General features: G+C 41.2%; 1 protein-coding gene across 2 annotated transcripts; it reads right to left on the bottom strand.

Moving 5' to 3' along the window:
- Nucleotides 1-890: 890 nt before the first annotated feature.
- On the bottom strand, nt 891-18,486 carry SERPINB11 (serpin family B member 11). 2 transcript variants are annotated; one of them, XM_004601692.2, is made up of 7 exons: nt 18,319-18,486; nt 16,369-16,428; nt 13,386-13,514; nt 10,225-10,342; nt 4,442-4,584; nt 3,574-3,729; nt 891-1,295 (listed from the first exon to the last, which is right to left on the bottom strand). In XM_004601692.2, exons 1-7 carry the CDS (start codon nt 18,484-18,486, stop codon nt 891-893), a joined length of 1,179 nt encoding a protein of 392 aa, XP_004601749.1. The 2 variants fall into 2 exon arrangements, with proteins under 2 accessions (XP_004601749.1, XP_012790373.1); XM_012934919.2 differs by lacking the exons at nt 4,442-4,584; nt 10,225-10,342.
- Nucleotides 18,487-20,452: the final 1,966 nt, after the last annotated feature.

The raw sequence follows: 20,452 nt of genomic DNA, 5'->3' as shown, positions 1-20,452 counted from the left end.
ATCAGATCTCTGGAAGCGTTTAGAAAGAAATCATTCATAAATGAAGCAGTAAATATAGAATTACCCCTGTTACTGAGTTGTTACTTCCTGTTATCTTGAGTACAATATAATGAAGCATTCCTTAAATATTGGAGTTTTTAATGTTTTAAATAGAATTATTTGACTTGTGCCTTTTGATGTTCTGAACTTATAAGTCTAGCATTATTGAAAAAAGAAAGTAAAAAGAAGGAAGGAAGAAAGGAAGGGTAGAAGGAAAGAAGGAAGGAAGAGAATGAAAGTGACATATCATAGATTGTTCTATTAAGGGTCTAATAAAGATTTGATCAAAAAAAAGCCCCTGAAATTAAACTTCTAAATTAAATTTCTCCTAATAAAATTTTCCCATAAGTCATTTAATTGCTGCAGTATAATAAAAGTCTTCAAAGAACTCAAAGCATATGACGCATTTATTTCAGTAAATACAGAATTTTTAATTAAAATTCACAGCCTTATATATACACACGTGCAAGGGAAATTATATCATTTTAAATCTAACCAAAGTTGAAACTCTAAACGTGGTCTTTGGAAGATAGAACGGGCACATATGTTAGAGCTTACAGTTTAACATGCAAGACAAGACAATCTATTGCTACAAATTTTTCTCATTGGCAAGAGATCCAGTCACAGAGAAAGATCTCAAACGAGAACGTCAGAAAGCGTCTGGGGGTTAAATATGCCTTCATCCATGATTATTATGATCTTAACTTTTGGATTAAGTAAGAAGAGATGCTGAACCCATTGTGCAGGTGAGCAAAGGGAAGCGCGAGGGTATGTGAATCCGAGTAGCACTCCATCGTGGTTTTGTCCCTGCACTTCCTCTGTGGTGCTGAGGCTAAACCAATTCCATTCTCCTAGGGAGAGGCAAGCTTACCACAGAAGAGAATTGTGTTGGTGTGAATGTGTCTAATGAAGAACAGGAAGGGGTGATTTGCCAAGAACTGGGCTCGGAGGGGGAGTCTTTTGACTACAACATTGAGCCCATTGGCCGCCGCTGCCTCTGTGCCCTCTTCATTGACGTCCACGTAGGACTTGTGGATGACCTTGGATAAGAACAGGCCCTTGCCTGGCGATATTCCAGAAAGGTTCGCTTTCATCTGGTTGAAGACGTCTTTCATGCCTAGGGACCCGAGCAGGGAATTTAGCTCATATTTGATTTCCAGTTTGAACCGGGGGATGTGTACCTCAACTTCCCTCTCCATCATGTCAGAAGCGTGGGTCCACTGGTGAAATGTCTTCAGGTTCAGCTGCTTTTCTATCTAAGAAAGAAGACACAGAGAGGAGCGCGCATGAGTGAATCTTGCTTCTCTGCATGGAATGCGGTTCACTCTTATAGTATCAGTGTGAATGATTCAATGCCATTACTTGTTTTTTTCCCTACCTTTAAAATGTGCTCAACACATGTTTTTTTTTAACATTCTTGCTTGTATCCTCTTACCTAAAGGTTTAAATAGTTCCAGAATGAAATACAACAACCTTCACACACTTCTCTCTTATTATGGTGGGAAGATGTTCAGTGGTGGGATTGCTGTTTGAATAGTATCTGCAATGAACTATTGCGAACTACTTTGGGAAAATAAAATATATAAAACTTGCAAAATAAATAAAATAAAATAAAATAAAATGTGCTCAAGGACCAGATAGTTTAGGAGAGAAGGCACTTGCCTTGCTTCCCACCAACCCCTGTTCTATCCCTGGTACCAGGTATGGTCAGGCAAGCACCACCAGGAGCACAGAGCCAGGAGTAACTTTTGAGCACTATTGGGTGTGACCCAGAGCCCACAAGATAATAAATAAAATATGTGTAAATCATATCTGGGCAGGACCTTGCTTTCAGACACATCTCCCTGCACTGCCAACTGCTTCTCACGGATACATTGTGAAGTAACCTCCAGTGTGTCTCAGTCTTTGGCTCTAATTTTCCCTCAGAAGGCAGGTTTTACCTGCACTCCCTCTAGTTCCCCTGAAGACATTGTTGCTATCTTCTACGGGAATCAACCATTTCTTCTTGGTGTTCAAATCTGAAACAAGTCATAACACCTTCTTTGTTTCTCCTTTGGCTGCTGTAAGGCCAGGTTCACCTTGTTCCACGCTAGGTATTTCCCTTCCATCCTTTCTTGCCTCTGCTATGCTAATCCTAAGGCTGGATCATAGGTGCCTTTAGGCCTCTACCTAGCAACCCAACTCCCTTCCATCTTTCTACTTAAGTTTCCCAAGCTGCCTCACAGCCTGATTTCATATTCTCTATTCCATTTCATATTACGAACCCTTCTAACATCTCTCCTCGGGCATTTGAAATTCTCCAGCTAGCTCTTCCCATAACTGCACTCTGGCATGTCCAACTCTGCCATTCTAATCCAAGACTTGAAAACATTTTTGGCATCCTCTCCTCCTGTCAACAACATAAAATCACACACTGAATAAAAATGAATTTTCTGAGAGTGGGAAAGTTCGTACGAGAATGCTTGCTTTGCATGTAGCTGACACCAGTTCAATCCCTAGCATCACATATGGTCCCCTGAGCACCACCCAAAGTAATCTCTGAGCATAGAGGCAAGAACAAGCCCTGAACACCATGGGGCATGGTGCAGAAAACACACACACACACACACACACACACACACACACACACATATTTTCTTCCTTAATCTCTTTTCCTTTGTCCCTTGCTGAACTAATCACAGTTACTGTGTCTTCTTGGAATGGTCCATCTCAATCTGTTAGTCTTAGGTGATTTTTCCATGCTCTTTGCTCTAATATCTTGTCCCACCTGCCCAGCTTCTCATCTGGAGAGGCTGGCACCAAGCTAACTCTATCAGAACCCTTCCTTCATTCTAACTTAGATCCTCTCTGATTCACCAGGGATCAGTGTAGAGTCTATAGAGCACTTGGCTCTAGTACACAATTTATTCTGTTGGGATCGCACGTGTCCACATTTCCAGAACCCTGCAAAGTTCTGGGTCCATAAAAGATGCTCAGTGTTTAGAGTATGAATGAGTGAACGAATAAATAAGTGAATGACTTACACATTATAAAGACCACTTCTAAACTGCTTCCATAAGACATCTCCAAAGGCCTCTACCACAGCCACCACTGACACCCAAGATTAAGTCACTCAAAACCGAACCCATCTGAGTCAAAGCTGATCTCATGCTCACAAGCACACTGCGTTTCAGAGAAATGCAAATGTTCACATCCCAATCCAGGTGTTTGAAGAGGCCATCCCTCCCCTCTCCATGCCACAATGGTATATTTCTTTGGTTGCTTTGGGGTTTTTTGTTTGTTTGGGGCCACATTCAATAGCGCTCAGGTCACTCCTGGCTCTGCACTCAGGGTTCACTCCCAGTGAGAAGTTTCTCCCTCAGTCTGCTTTCCAGGAGCCCAGGACCAGCGTTTGTCCCCCCTCCCAAGCAGCCCCTGTGACAATGTTGCTAAACCTCCAGTGGCGGGGTTCATTTGTGCCTACACTGGCTCCTCAGGCATGTGGGTGCCTGTGCGCACTCACACCCGCTGTCTTAGCCTTTTTCATAACTTTACCTCTTCTAGATTAGTTGATCCCGTGGGAAGCAGGATAATCATGCTCAGTCTGTTGCTGACATAGGGCAGCTCAAGGACACGCATCTCTGGCTCCTTGATGAAGGCTAATTTAAATGTCCCGATTTGATACATCATCTCCACAATCACACTTTTACCCTGTTGGTGTTAAAAAAAAATATTTTTAAGTAAAACATTGTAACTAAGTAGAACAGCTACATATGTGTATGCACAGCTGCCAATTTTCTTGCATAACATGAATGCATCCATTGACACTAGAAAGATACGGGCAAAACACTAACAGGTATACCCTTCATTTACTTCTTTGCAAGGGTTACTAACTGCTATTATAAAATCAGTCCTTGTTGGGGTCTGGCCAGTTTGAGTAATAGATATAGTAATAGCTAGATAGCACAGAAGTATGGTAATAAAAATATTAGCTATCATAGGCATTTCCCCCAGAGAGCTAGTGTTCCCTGAGGGGATACAGGTGGAGCATGATATCACAGGATCAATTTCTTCTTCCTAATGCCACGATAGAGACTCTCTGGGGAGATGCTCTCTAGAAGAATGCAGAATGCTTTGTGCTCTGCAGAAGAAAAGAAACCGAGCCTATAAGGGGTAATAGACACAGAAAGAAGCTGGTGAGAAAAGAAGGGGTGTCTTCTCTGCCACGGCATCTGGGGTCCTAGGTGCCCTGTGAGAATGCCTACTGTCACTTTGCAAGAAAAAAGTAAGCTAAAATTTGTAGAAAACTCAAGAGAAATCTAAGGAAATCTTGCCCAGGGTTTCCGGGACAACTTTCTGAATTGTCCATTAACCATGATTGTCTTCTCCCAAGGTGACCATTAATCAAGAATGAGAAACTTACCCCAGGTAGATGAAAGGGTTTTTTAACCGTTTCTCTTTTTTGAAACTGATGTTCCCATCGTCCTTTGAAGTAAATAGCATTCACCAGGATAAGGACGGAAGCAGGGTCAATTGTGCCTTTCGTAAAGAGGTTTGTAACTTTTCCTTATAATAGAAAAAGAATGGGTAAGGTACTTGGACTCGACCTTTTGGATAATAGAATTGAATGATGGCAGAAAACATGGAACCATTTCTTTTATAAGGCTAATCACAAATTTAAGATGCCGTAAGATCTCTTTGTCCTGGCCATGAAATCTGTCCTTGTCAAATGTTTTAATTTATGAATTCATAATGGTACTAAAAAAAAAACCTCACTGGCCACTTTTAAAGTTTGCAAAGGGAAAGAAAAATATTATTTTGAAAAGTTGTACTGGAGAGAAAATAATCTGACAACTCTGTTCTAGATTTTTCTCTCCCCCCACTCTCATAAAAAGCTGTCCTTAAGGTAACCAAATACTTTATGAAGTTTCTCCTATACGAGTACGCTGGCTGACTAGGAAGCAATACATTACAAGATATTACAAGCAATATATACAAGCAATATAGTACAAGCAATACGTTACAATATATTACAAGAATTGTAATATTTTAATTTTATGACCTTCAGTGAAATAATTGACTTAAATAATAAGTATCAATAGCCGCTAACAATCATATAAAAGAAGCATCCCGACATTACTTACTTTGCAGCACTTGCAATGAAGACCACAAAAACAAAAAGATTAAAATGTTACCAAATTTCTAGCTGTAACTGCCATTCCAATTTATATATAATATTAAAAAAAGAGAAATTATAAATGGCACTTTAAGGCACAGTCATCATAATCTAGATATGAAAACTACAGGGAAAATATGTATTTTAGTCAACAAATTTTCTGCAGAGGGAAAAAGAGAGAGGAAGAAGAAATTCTTAGAATTTACATCAGAGGAGGTATAAAGGGATTTCCTCAGGCCAGGAGCGCAGCTGCTGACTGACAAGAACCATACGGAAAGCTGACTCCAGTGGATGCAGAGCTAGCAAAGCAATGCGTGCATAACAGAACGGGAGCTTGATGGTTTACACTGGTCCTCACTCAAGCAATTGTTGGCCATAAGTAGCACAGTTGCAGAGCCTGAAAATATGAACAAGATTGACCCCAGAAGGTAGTGTGGCAGGACAGTTGGTCGCTGTCAGGAAAGTGCCAGGAAGACCGAAGTGCATTTCAGAGACGCAAAGGAGGTGAGTAGAGAGGTGAGAACTCCAGCGAGAGGAGCACCCAGACAAGAGCATCCAATGGAGAGTTTGGTGCGTCTTTTCCTCTCACAATCTGATGAATTATTCTCCCCAACCTAGACAAGGAGAAACAGAGTAGAAAATGGAGAACAAGAACTTAGGGACACTTTTAGTCTCTCAAAACTAGAGGGAAAAAATTAAGTTCAGCACTTGACAAGGAAGAGGAATTATTTTGTAATAACAAAGAGGACAAATGGACCGGAAGGACACAGAGAGTCTAACCATCTGCGCACCTAAGACAGCTTCGTAGCAAGAGAGCATCACTCAGAGGACTGAAAACAGTCTTAGGGCACGCATGTGCTGCCCGGGGCCACGTGCTGCCAAGTCAGGCAGTGCCTGAGCACGTGTGTTGCCTGCATCACCCCTCTGGAGATGGGGACTGTCATGCTTTCATACTTTAATGCTGAGTGTGTGCCGGGGCTCTCTCTCTACTGTGGAGAGGCCCGAGTTCCTCTCTCTCTCTCTCTCTCTGTCTCTCTCTCTTTCTCTTCTCTGTCTCTCTCTGTCTCTGTCTCCTCTCTGTCTGTCTCTCTTCTCTCTCTCTCTCTATCTCTCTTTCCCCTGTCTCTCTGTCTCTCTCCTCACTCTCTTCCCCCATGTCTCTCTCCTTTCAAATAAAACCTGTTTTAATTTCAAAAACTAAATAAATAATACAAATTTCTCAATAGATGACAAAACAGACAAAAATAAAAAAAATATCAACCATAAATATTACAGTCCATATGGCCTAACTGATAGAACTAAATAACTAAGGAATGTACATTATTTTAGGTGCATATAGAAATTTTTACAACATCAAAACATGCTTATACAGCAAAAAGTCACAAGAAATTTCAAAATCATTGGATTCTTTTTGAGGAGGTGGGTGGGGCCATACCTGGCAGTGCACAGGACTGATCCATGGTCAGCTGGGAGCAAAAAAAATTTATCTACCCTCTCCCTGTCCTACTTCTCTGTATCCAAAACAGCTGAATTCTTATTCACTGTCCCTGTATCACTGTCATGCCATTGCTCATCGATTTGCTCGAGCGGGCACCAGAAATGTCTCCATTGTGAGACTTGTTACTAGTTTTGACATATCCAATATGCCACAGGTAGCTTGCCAGGCTATGCCGTGCAGATGGGATACTATTGATAGCTTTCCAGGCTTGCTAGAGGGAGGGAGGAATCGAACTCGGGTCAGCCGCTTGCAAGGCAAACGCCCTACCCGCTGTGCTATCACTCCAGCCGAATTTTTATTATGATAGATTATAGTGAGTTAAGCTAAGTATAGAAACAGAGGACAATTAGAAAATTTCCAGGTGTTTGGAAATCTATTTTAAATAGCCATGAACCAGTGATGAAATTTCTATATGTTAGAGAATATTTTAACTGAATGATAATAAAACACAAATGGAATAATGTAAAATGGAGTTAAAATTCTTCATAAAAGAAATGTATTATCTTGGGGCTGGAGTGAGAGCACAGCAGGTAGGGCATTTGCCTTGCACGCTGCCGACCCGGGTTCGATTCCCAGCATCCCATATGGTCCCCCAAGCACTGCCAGCAGTAATTCCTGAGCGCAGAGCCAGGAGTAACCCCTGAGCATCGCCAGGTATGAGCCAAAAAGAAAAAAAAAACAAGAAATGTATTATCTTAAATGTATAAACTAAAAATAAAAAGGATTGAAAATCAAATCAGTATTTGGAGTTCAAAACATTAGGGAGGAAAGCAATTTAAAATGAAAATAGTACAAAGGAAAAAATTAAATGGAAACCATAAATATTAATATAGTATAAAAATCTATGGTAGAAAAGAGTGTGTTGATTCCACTGAAAAAATAAGCAACTATAAATTTCTTTTACTGTTTGGACAAGCAAAAAGCGAAAAACTGTTTCATAAAACTGATGTCTTCTAAAATTCTAGTGATAAACTCCATTTCAGTGTGTATGCCCAACAAAACTGTCCATAGTATGTGTACCAAAAGTCATACATCATAAGACCCTTGGCAACACCATCCACAGTAAATCCATATTAAAATTACTCCAAATATTTACCAGACTTGGTACAAAAAGAAAGTTCATTCTGAGAATTTAGGTTTATTCAGAGAATAAGATAGGCATCAATCAAAGGAATAATCTGTGCGGCAAACAAGTACACAAGTGAATCTCACAACAAAAGAGTTAAGAAGTTAAACACAGGATGTAGGAATTCAACAGCATGAAATTTAAGAGTAGCTAGGACTGTGGGTTCTGTTCCTGGCACCAAAAAAATGTAGATCTAAACTAATAAACAATTTAAACAATTAGGGAAATCTTAATGTGTGGGAATGGGGTTGAATGAGACTGGTTCATTTCTGGCAGGCAGCATGTGTGATCATGGACAGGACCCTTCCTGGTCACAAATATTTTATTTTCCTGACCTGTGGTATGTAAATACATCACTGATGTGGTCAGCTCTGCTCTCTGATCATTCATTACAGGGCAAAAATATATGCAATACTTTTCTATGCATTTCTTATCTCAATTGCTTATCTCAATTTTTCATAGTTTATTTAAAAAAAACTGAAATGCAAGGAATTAGAATGGAATGATAGTCCAGCAATTTGACTACTTGTCTTGTATGAAACCCAGGTTTAATCTTTGGCAACCCATCTGATCCCTGACATACGGCCTCCACTAGGAGTGACCCCTGAACACAGAGCCAGGAGTAAGCCCTGAGCACAGCCGGTGTGACCTCAAAGCCATAAAATAAAATAAATGCAAAGATTATATCCACCAGTTGCACTGAACAAGCATGCAAACATGATTTACGTCTTGACTCAAACAAAAATAAATAAAAGAACCAGAGAAATAAGAAACCATGGTGAGTATTTACTAACATTAGGTAACTAGTTTTAATTTTCTAGGGTAACGAGGGTGTCATGATACATTCTTTAAAAATAGCTAAAAACAACAAAACAGCTAAGATTCTCACCAAATACACCTGGGACAGGTGTTGTTAGAAAAGAGGCAAAAATAAAAGATGAGTCTTAGCAGCGAAGAGTAAATCACAATTTTTTTGTTTTTTAATAATGCTGCTGAGTGATAGTTTAAAAGAATTCATTATATTCTTCACCCCACCTGTTTTGCTTTAACTATTTTTGGTTGTTTGGTGGCCACAATGATTGATACTCAGGGGTTACTCCTAACTCTCCACTCAGAAATTGGAATGGAGAATCCTCCTAGCAATGCTTGGAGGACCAGATAATGAGATGCCAGGGATTGAACCTCAGTAGACCTAATGCAAGGGAGAGACCCTACCCTCTGTCCTATCGCTCTGGGCCCCTGTTTTAACTATTTTTAATGAAATGTTTTAAGTAAAAATTGAAAATCTTTGGAATCAAATATTTCATCAGAATTTTTACAGACATATTTATCAAAACATATAGGAGCATTTTTAAATTATAAAATGTAGATTCAAATTGAACTAACTTTAAGGCCAAGATATTCAACAATACATGTGGATGGTAGAAATGAGAGTGGCACCCACATTCTGCTGCTACTGCCATCTGAGCTCCTCTACCAGCTTTGTTTCAGAAACTCAGAAATATATCTCAGGAGATCAACTGGCCCTTGGACACCATTCCAGCTGAGACCTTCGGGACAATCTCAGGAAGAGGGAGGGCCAGCTTCCACCCTACTCCCTGGCAGCTGCACTCAGTCCCCAAAAGCTGCCACCATACCTCCAGCCAGACTGCCCAGTTAAATATTCTGGATTCTATACTGACATAACTGTAGTAGTAGTAGTAGTAGTAGTAGTAGTAGTAGTAGTAGTAGTAGTAGTAGTAGTAGTAGTAGAAGCAGAAGTAGTAGAAGTAGTAGTAGTTAGTAGTAATACACCCAATTGGATGGGAACATAACACAGAATCTTTTGACTAACAAAAACATGAACACAGAAGGCTTAACTTGCAACAATAGCTTAGTAAACCCTCAGAGAGGGACTTTATGTCCCCATGGTGAGTTACAACAATTTTCACAAATTCTCTTTACTGAAATATGTTTTGATCACTCCATTAGTCATTCAGTGGTAACAAGCAATATTATAAACTAAGTCATTATGGGCCTGCTAATGGGAGTGGCTTGAAAGGTGCTTGGGAAAATGGAGACATTGGTGGAGGGACGGTGACAGTGGCGGTGAGATTGGTGGGAATATCGAATGCCTGTAACAAGTCATCATAAGCTACTTTGTAAACCATGGTGTTTAGATGAATTTGTGGTGGGGCGGGGTGGGGGGAGAGAATTAAGTAGAAATGCTATTGCTCCATTTCTGAAAGTCACTTGGTGTAGATCCTTTAGGTTGTTACTGTGAAAATTAAAATGCCACCATCCTCCCCAAATCCCCCGATCTGATGGGGTCGGGATCTGGTCTCAGCCTCCTCATGAGCAGTGGCCCAGGGAGCGTGTCAATACAGTATGAGTAAAGTTTGGAGATTCACCTGTGCCTGTTCTTACCGTTTGTTTTACTTTCAACCCAAGCATTAATGGTTTTCCTTGTTTCTTCCGTGGAGTGTGCAAAATCAACAGCTTGCAGCCTGGCTTTATACAATTTCTCAGAACAGTTTAAATATGTCTATAAAAAAAGACAATAGTAAGAATAATAAAATCCTACAGTAAAGTGTATCCTAGAATCAAAACACTCAGACAAAAGCAGTGTGCCTTGGGCCAGAGATAAGAGTACAGCATGTAAAGCGCTTGTCTTGCACGCAGTGGATCCAAGTTTGATCCCTGAGATCATATATGGTCCCCCAGCTCTGCCAGGAGTGATTCCCGAGCACAGAGCTAGGAGTAAAGACCTGGTCTGATCCCAAAATCACAGTATCACTGTCAGCCAGTTGCTCATCGATTTGCTCAAGCAGGCACCAGTAACGTCTCCATGGTGAGACTTGTTGTTACTGTTTTTGGCATATAGAATACACCACGGGTAGCTTGCCAGGCTCTGCCACGCAAGAAAGATACTCTCAGTAGCTTGCCAGGCTCTCCGAGAGGGGTGGAGGAGTCGAACCTGGGTAGCCACATGCAAGGCAAACGCCCTACCCGCTGTGCTATCACTCCAGCCCCAATCAAAATCAGATAAATTAAAAAGAAACTCAGCTGTGTACATCTAAAAACAAAAGCCAGGGGCCAGAAAGACAGCCCAGCACCTTGCCCACAGAAGTAGCCCTGGCGTGGTGCCAATGACTCCCTCAGCACTGCCCAGAGCAACTCGAGTATTTTTTAGAATTGCCAGGTGTAGTCCAAAATTTAAAATGTGGAATCTATCATATTCATTCTTTATAAAGCAATCAATTTATCCAAATAGAAATGCTTTCTAAAATAAATATCCCTTTGCTGGAGCGATAGCACAGCGGTAGGGCATTTGCCTTTCACTCGGGGGACCCATGTTCGATTCCTCCACCCCTCTCGGAGAGCCTGGCAAGCTACCAAGAGTATCGAGTCCGCGCGGCATAGCCTGGCAAGCTACCCATGCGTATTGGATATGCCAAAAACAGTAACAGTAAGTCTCTCAATAAGAGACGTTACTGGTGCCCACTCAAACAAATCGATGAGCAACAGGATGACAGTGACGGTGACAAATGTTTCATCATTTCTTCAGCTTATCATTGGCACTCTTGATCTCTAAGCCATTCAAAGCAGAATGACAAAATGCAAACAAGCAGAAACCTTTCCACGCTCTCCTTAACCTTCCTCCCTAAAACAAATAACTGACCTGGACAGTCCGATTCAGGAAAACTGAGCACCGGTATGATTTATTAATTTGATTGTTTGAGGTCTGAAAAGGTTGAGTTTCCTTCACATGATACATAGCAACCTCCCCAAAAATCATTATGAATAAAACTAATGACAGAAATCTCTAATGTTTTTCAACTTTATGTGAACTTGAAAAAAATATATTACAAGTCGTTCACTATTTTTTTGGCCTACACTTTCTAAGTTAAAACTGCAAATATAGTAGCAAGAATCTACGTCTCTCTTTCAACTAACTCCCCACACCCACATTTCCCCTGAAAGCGTGCCAACAACAAGGATGGTGGTTGGTAATCTCTGTTACTCTGGCAGTCTTTTTTTCATAAAGTTTCCTCTGTACTTCTAAGAAAAGGCAAAAAGAAATGCCTCTGAAATATGTTTGGTCTAGAGTAGGCCATACCAAGTTGCACAAATTCTGATAATAAAATGTCAGGGACAGCGTGTACAGCAGAATGTGGAAGAGCGTTAGAAATTTGGATCTTCATCTTATTACACCCAGCTGGCACTAAAATAATGCTAGTCAAACAAGAGCTATGCCATTGATGCCCATCTATCACTTTAATAATAGAATGATGACTTTAGAACCAGAAAAAAATGGCTTTGAATAGGGATCAAATCTGGGCTTTGCTGTTTAATTACTTTTATGACCTTGGTCAACTTGACTTTTCAGAATCTGTTGCAGTACTGTAAAATAAATGGCAATGTTGTGCCTATATCCTATGACTATGTAAGGATCACATGAGATAATACCTAACATTGTATTAAATAGTGTGGTTGACACATAGCAAATACTCAATAAAACTATTTTATAATGCTGTTTTGGAAATGATGTAGCATTCCAATTTGGAAACTAGAAAGAATTTAGTTCAATGAGTGCTTGAAGATAGGTGTGACTCAGCCAGAGTCATATGTATAAATAAAAGTGATCTAGGATCTCAATGCTCAGTACTATATACTTTCCACTAACCCTTAATACCCTGCCATCAAGAATTATTGAAGAGGCAGGAGTAATTCCTGAGTGCAGAGCCAGGAGTAACCCCTGAGCATCACCGGGTATGCCGCACCAAAAAATGTAGGGGGCTGAACTGATAGCACAGCAGGTAGGGCACTTGCCTTGCACACAGCTGACCCAGGTTGGAATCCTGGCACCCCATATGGTCCCCTGAGTGCTGACAAGAGTAATTCCTGAGTTCAGAGCCAAGAATAGACCATGAGCATTGCCAGGTGTGGCCAAAAAAATTTTTTAAAGAATTGTTGAAGAGGGAGCCAGAGAGATAGTGTAAGTGGGTAAGATGTTTGTTCTGCACACACTGGCCCAGGTTTGATTTCTGGCATTGCTTATGGTCCCCCAAGCACCACCAGAAGTGATCCCAGAGCACAAAGTCAGGAATGAGCCCTGAGCACTCCTAGGTATGACCCCAAAACCAAAGGGTATCACTATCATCCCGTTGTTCATCAATTTGCTCGAGTGGGCACTAGTAATGTCTCCATTGTGAGACTTGTTACTGTTTTTGGCATATCAAATACCCCACGGGTAGCTTGCCAGGCTCTGCCGTGCAGACGGGATACTCTCAGTAGCTTGCTGAGCTAAAGAATTATAGAAGTAAGATGAGAAATGTGTTTTGCTTTTCTTCTGGTCCATTAGTTGTTATTCTTACCAATATTTTGATTCTTTGGTAAAAATTAAGTTTTACTTGATACTTCTCAACTTGAAATAAGAGTGGTAAAGATCATTTCACAAAACTCCAGACTCGGCTCTAGTCTCTTACAGAGGGACACATGCAACTGTCCCCTCTCCTCAGCTGAGGGAGCAGGCTGTGGCATTCGCCGATGCATAGCACTTGTTGACACCTCACGGGCAGGCTTACCTCTTGGAATGCATTTGCCTTTGTCCCATAGAGCCTGGTGGCGATGCTCAGAGTGTAGTTAGAATCTGGCTGGTTGATTTTCGAGAACAGGACTCCAAACTCTGAATGAATCCTTCCAGTCTGACTGCACTGTGGCAAGTAACACAAAGAACAGATTATTCGGTCGCTTGATGTCTTGCCAATAGAAAGTTGTAAATAATGTGAAAACAATCACCAGGGAGCAAGGTGTTTGCCTCTGAATAAAAGGACAGTGAATGATGACAGACAAGAAATTGGAGAGTCCGGAACGTTTTTCTCCTGCAGGTTCCCTCTAACAATAATCTCACCATTGTGTGACTTTGGTTACAGTCTGTGTGCAGAACTATAAGCTATTATGAAACACCTGCCTTCATCACCCCTGGTGATTTACTCCAAAACCCTTTTACAAAGAATTCCTTGGCGGCAGGGAGGAAGTATAATTCGGGCCATCATCCTCTTGTGCTGTTGTGCTGTTGTGTGCCTAAATAATCATTTTCTTGGGGCTGGAGAGAACGGTACAGAGGGTAAAATACTTGCTCTGAACACAGCTGACCTGGTTTCAATCCCTGGCATCATATATAGTTCCCCAACATCAGCAGAAGAGATTCCTGAGCACTGCTAGGAGTAGCCCCAAAAGACAAAACAAAAACCAAGAGTAATTTTCTTCTGCAGTCCACTCTTGGCAACACCTGTATCCTGGGAGAGCACAGAGTCAAACCCTCAGCCCGAGGTGCTTTCCACACTCCTCTGTCCCTCGCGTCGAAGCAAGCAACTCTGAGGCATCTGAAAGATGGCTGAGAATTCGTTGGATATCAGGAGGACATGCCTGTCATCCCTAACTCTAACCCAGGGTCCCACACTGCTGGCTGTAATCTTCTGGCAATAAACGTGAAGCAGGTATTTTGTAAATGCAGGTATTTATTTTCTCAAACATGACAAAACACAGAACTGCTTCCTGTGGGATTCATGTTGAATTCTAATGTCACAAGAATTCTTTGCTGGAAAGAACTCAGTACCCGTGGCCCAGAGCAGATTGCTGGGGGCACAGGCCCTATTCTTCAGTGTGTAATTCTGTGGCAGAGCGTAAGAGTCCCCTCGGTCCCCTCATTGACTGAAACTTCCACCCATCTATTTAAAGAAGAAAGGATTCTAACTCTGCACTGCCAAGATACCCTTGGCAGACTCAGCTTGGAGCACAGACCACACTGTGATAAGTCAAGGTTCATTGTAGTTTTGCTCTGCTCACCCTATACCCTTCAGATTAAAATAAAATGCCTTATCTTGATATATTGCTATAGTGGTGGGAAGGTTAGAACTAAGCAGAGTGGGGCTGGAGCAATAGCACAGCAGGTAAGGCGTTTGCCTTGCATGGGGCTGACCCGGGTTCGATTCCCAGCATCCCATATGATCCCCTAAGCACCGCCAGGAGTAATTCCTGAGTGCAGAGCCAGGAGTAACCCCTGTGCATCACCAGGTGTGACCCAAAAAGCGAAAGAAAGAAAGAAAGAAAGAAAGAAAGAAAGAAAGAAAGAAAGAAAGAAAGAAAGAAAGAAAGAAAGAAAGAAAGAAAGAAAGAAAGAAAGAAAGAAAGAAAGAAAGAAAGAAAGAAAGAAAGAAAGAAAGAAAGAAAGAAAGAAAGAAAGAAAGAAAGAAAGAAAAAGAAAGAAAGAAAGAAAGAAAGAAAGAAAGAAAGAAAGAAAGAAAGAAAGAAAGAAAGAAAGAAAGAAAGAAAGAAAGAAAGAAAGGAAGAAAGAAAGGAAGAAAGGAAGGAAGAAAGAAAGAAAGAAAGAAAGAAAGAAAGAAAGAAAGAAAGAAAGAAAGAAAGAAAGAAAGAAAGAAAGAAAGAAAGAAAGAAAGAAAGAGAGAGAGAGAGAGAGAGAGAAAGAAAGAAAGAAAGAAAGAAAGAAAGAAAGAAAGAAAGAAAGAAAGAAAGAAAGAAAGAAAGAAAGAAAGAAAGAAAGAAAGAAAGAAAGAAAGAAAGAAAGAAAGAAAGAAAGAAAGAAAGAAAGAAAGAAAGAAGCAGGGAGATAAACACAGGTATGCAGGGAGACAGCCAGAGGTGCAAGCTCAGAGTGGCCCATTCTGGGACCTGGGATGTGATGAATAGGTTATAAATCATAACACACCAGAACAGAAAAGAAGGACCCAACCCACCTGCTACCTAGGTGGGAAGAGAAACACTTAGTAAGTTAATAAATGTCTAAATGGGGCATGAAAAGAATGTATCCACCACAAAGATTCCCAGCAATGAATGGCTCTCCAAGTCCTATGATTTGCCCTCCTGCCTCAGTGTACCTCAATGTATTGTCACCAGGCAACCAATAAAGTAACCCCATTCATTTGCTCTTATCCCCTTTGTCCGACAAATGTGCTATGTTGCCAGGACTTCCTATTTAAAGCACTCTATAGCTCTATTTGAGACCACAATTTCAGGTGATTGCCTAGTTGGGGCTGGTTTATACATTAATCAATAACATCTCCTTGCTTTTTTACCCAAAGTAGTCTTGGTGTCATTGATTAAGCAAACTTATCACAATATCAGAAAACTTTAGGGGTGGCACAGGTAGGGCATTTGCCTTGCACACGGCCGACTCAGGTTTGATTCCCAGCATCCTATACAGTCCTCCGAGCACCACCAGGAGTAATTCCTGAGTGCAGACCCAGGAGTAATCCCTGTGTATCACTGGGTGTGACCCAAAAAGCAAAGAAAAAAAAGAAAAATCAAAGAAGAAAATTACAACTTAGGATGACACTAAGTTAAATAAGAAAGCTTGAAAGATTCTGTTGTGGTTATTATTGCTATCATTGTATTAAACTCTGTAGTCTATAGCAATTATCAGCAAGATTAGAGTTGATATGGGAGACTGGTGACTCGTGGGACAGAGAGAGGGGTGAGGTTCAACCTGAACCACTTCTCATTGCTGTTGTTCAAGAACACTTGGCCGCACAGAAGGTGTATCCGTACCTGAGATGAGTCGTTAGGCTCTGGCTTGAACGCTTCTGCTATGTGATTAAAATGAAGCACCTGCCAAAAGAAAGAGGGGTGATTTGCTTGAATGTGAGATCTAGAAACATCAATAGTTGTTGGCTTTTTCATTGCAAATAAAGATCAATAACGATACCTAACATTTAGCAGTGCTCTACTCCAAACTCTGAACTACTTCAACATTCTGGACTTCTCCCCACAGTTTCGAAAGTAAGAGTCATCACCAGGCTTTGCTAGGGCTTTTGAATCCTGGGGAGATTAAGAGACTTGCTGCAGCCATTATGTGTCCAACGCCAGGGCCTAAGCTCCTGTCCCCAAGGATTTCCCCTCTCTCCTACTATTGCAGACCCTGCACTACAGCAACGCCCATCCAAAGCCACGTAAAAACAGTCCAGGTTTTCCCAGCACAATGCCTATTTTAACTGCAAGTGAATCATTTTTTAAAAATCAACATGTAGAATAAATAAGGGATAGACAATAAAAAGATATGCAAGTATTCCCAGAGTAATGGAGTGAGTATTCCCAGAGTGATGGGAGACTTTACACAAAGCAAAGAGATATACACGTATTGGAAAACCACTTAACTATTGCCTGTGGACCCTAAAATGGACCCATATCAGTCTCCGCACCTGTGAAATGAAAGTGGCAGCCTCTGCCTGCTGCATGGAAATGGTTATGAGACTCAAATGTACTAATGAATGCGTCTTAAGTTTTAAGGTCTCGTTTTCATTGGCAAGTCAATTTCTATAGGACTATAATAGTATCATAGGGTCAGAGAGATAGTATAGCAAGTAAGATGCTTTCCCTGCATGCAACTGACCCAGGTTCAGTCCCAGGTACCACATATAGTCTCTTGGGCCAGATATTTATATATACATATATGTGAGTATGTATATATACACATATTACTGTCACTATCACTGTCATCCCGTTGTTCATAGATTTGCTGGAGTGGGCACCAGTAACATCTCCATTGTGAGACTTGTTGTTTCTGTTTTTGGCATGTTGAATATGCCATGAGTAGCTTGCCAGGCACTGCTGTGCGGGCGGGATACTCTCGGTAGCTTGCCGGGCTCTCTGAGAGGGACAGAGGAATCGAACATGGGTCGGCCGCATGAAAGGCAAAAGCCTTACCTGCTGTGCTATCGCTCCAGTCCATATACACTTATATGTACACTAATATGTATGCATGTATATTTTTATACGGTGCCCTATATTTGGTCTCTGTCAAGTTTAAATGTTTAAAGCAGGAACTCTAAGAGTAAACGTCAAAGTGCTGGGCAGAATGCAATTAGGATAAAGAAGGGACCATTATGACAAAGATAGGTGGAAACTATCATTCTGCATAAGAACAGCATGCTGAAAGTAGGTAAAGGAGCAAACATGATAACCTCTCAGTATCTGTGTTGCCATAATGCCCAGAAGAAAAGACAGAGAGAGGAGAGGGGGGAGGGGTACAGGAAGGGAGAAAGGGAGGAAGGGAAAAATGGAAGGAGAGAAGGAAAATGCCTTCCATAGAGCCATAAAGGCAGACTGCGGGAGTGTGGGTGGTGGGAAGGAATTGGAGTCATTGGTGGTGGGAAATTGTCACTGGTGGAGGGATGAGTGTTAGATCATTTTATGACTGAGACCCAATCATGAATAGCTTTGTAACTGTGTATCTCATGGTGACTCAATAAAAAATACTATAAGAAAATTTCATAAATTTGTGATAACAGTGATAATAAAGAGCTGTATTTTGCATGCATTATTAGAAGCATTATTGAAGCAGCCATTTTCCATTTTTAATGGACGTGATTTGCTCAGATGTCATTTCACTTTCCCAAGATGATGCAATTTCCTTTGTCTAAAGCTGTGAATAACTGTGCCACAACAGAGGACTCGCCTATAAGACTCCCGGCTATGGGGAACCCCTTGCTGTCTTCATACCTTTTCCATCTGTCCTGCGCTGTTTCCTCTGGCTCCAAGGAGGATCATACTTAGAGCATAAAGCAAACTCAGCGGGGAAAAGAAGATGTTTTCTCCCGTGTTGTTACTGTTTAGCTCTTTGAACACATCCAGGCAAAACTCAGTGTTTGCAGTGCTGAGAGAATCCATTTCATACCAAGCACGGCCTGAGAAGAGAAAAAGAAAAAGAAATTCCAATACTAAACTCCTCAAAGTTAGTGTATTACATTTTATAAATATGATCATCCGAGAACACACTGCTTCGTGCATAGACCACCTGCTCTAAGGACACTTCTGAGAAATGAGTAAATGTTAGAGATGGAATATTCACGGTAATTTTAGATTCTAATAATTCAAGATTTGCTACTGTTTTCCACTAAGAATTGCTAAAAGGTCACTCTGATTGTGTGCATATAAAAATGAGCATGGGACTGGAGAACTAGTGTAACAGCTAAGGCACTTGCCTTGCACACAGCTGACAGGGTTCAATCCCCAGCACCCCATATAGTCCCCCGAACCACCATGAATGATCCCTGAGTGCAGAGCCAAGAGTAATCCCTGAATGCTGTGAGGTGTGGCCCCAGAGCAAAACAACAATAAAAACCATAATTGTTCTGGAGCAAAAAAAAAAAACAAGTACTGAGTATTTGTGCTTCTCATTTAATATATTCTTCATCCTGAAATTTACACGGGAAAGTTCTTTATGGGGAGGCCTCGCCGGCTGTGCTCTGGGCTTCTCCTGACTCTGCTCAGGGCTCTCTCCTGGGTAGCGCTCAGGGAACCATATGCTGTGCGAGGGATCTTCTAGAGGAGAGAGAGTGATCATCTGTAAATATCAGGTACCCACATAGTAACAGCATAGTAACCGCTTACGGCACCTACTGAAAAATGTGAGTGACTTCCTTGTCTCAGAATCAAAGCTAAATGTATTCCGATGGCAAACACGGCACTGGGTGGTGTGGTCTTTGCTACTGCTGAAAGCCATTTCCTAATTATTTCCACCAGCTCACTCTGTTCAATTCATGCCACCTCCTTACTTCCGTTCAACATGCCAAGAAGATTCCACTCTCGTACTCTCTTCCCCCTCCTGGAATGCCCTTCTCAAAGATATCTCAATGACTCACTCCAAGAACTTACTCACTTCTCTGTCTTCTCAAATAACATCTCATCAGCAAGGCTCTCACTGGCCATCCTATATAAAGTATTAGCCCATATTACTCCTATTATGCTATATGCAAACAGGATTTTTTCTATTTTATTTTATTGAATCACCATGAGAAAAGTTACAAAGCTTTCAGGTTTAAGTCTCAGTCATACAATGATCGAACACCCATCCCTTCACCAGTGCACATGTTCCACCACCAAGAACCCCAGTATACCTCCCATCTCACCCCATCCCCCGCCTGTGTGGCTAATGATTTTTACTTTAATCTCTCTTTACTTTGATTACATTCAATATTTCAACAGAAAACTCGCTATTGTTATTATTATTTGGCGTTTCCCCCCAATAATCAGACCTGCCAAAAAGGCATTATTTGATGATATGTTTTCCATTGCTGAGAATAAAGAGCATATGAGGTTGCATGGCTGCAATAGCGGCCGCCCTGTTTTGGATTTCTGGTATTTAGTAATTAAGTCCAGAGAAATTTCTGCCAGAAGTTGCATCACTGCAAGCTTGTAACTCTGTTTTGTGGGTTCTAAAAGATGGCAGTCGCCACGCTGCCGCTGAAAGGAAAGGCCGAGAGAGAAAAACCTTTCCCTCCTGGGGCAGCATGGGGCTGTAGTTTAGTTCACAGTCTAGAGGCATTTCTGCAAGAAGCCGCTGGGTGCCGAATGTAGTTAGTGGGCCTCCGGGATCATGGTCGCTCACGAACGGAGTAGCTCTGTAAATGGGATTTTAAACTAACACAGAAAGCAATATTTCTTTTGTTAACACACACAATATGTATGTGGGCATACACATGCATTACTATAGGCATGTCTTTTCTACCATTCATTTAGAGCAAAGACCTTATTTTGTATGTTTTATCTCAGTGCCACAATTGATCCTTGCCTTAAAATAACCACTCAATAACCATCTGTGGAAGAAAAAAGGAAAGAAAAAAAGTCCAGTCAA

Source organism: Sorex araneus, chromosome 2 (genome assembly GCF_027595985.1).
Source record: "Sorex araneus isolate mSorAra2 chromosome 2, mSorAra2.pri, whole genome shotgun sequence".
Taxonomy (NCBI): Eukaryota; Metazoa; Chordata; class Mammalia; order Eulipotyphla; family Soricidae; genus Sorex; species Sorex araneus.
This window is presented reverse-complemented; position numbering and strand designations above follow the sequence as displayed.

Bases quoted from the DNA above. Each gene is read 5' to 3' on its own strand.
- SERPINB11 (XM_004601692.2), bottom strand. From the start codon at position 18,486: ATGGATTCTCTCAGCACTGCAAACACTGAGTTTTGCCTGGATGTGTTC. The intron at 10,343-13,385 runs GTAAGCCTGCCC...CTTTTTTTATAG, and splicing joins AGGCAAATGCATTCCAAGAG to ACATATTTAAACTGTTCTGA. The intron at 3,730-4,441 runs GTAAGTTTCTCA...TAACACCAACAG, and splicing joins AACCCTTTCATCTACCTGGG to GGTAAAAGTGTGATTGTGGA.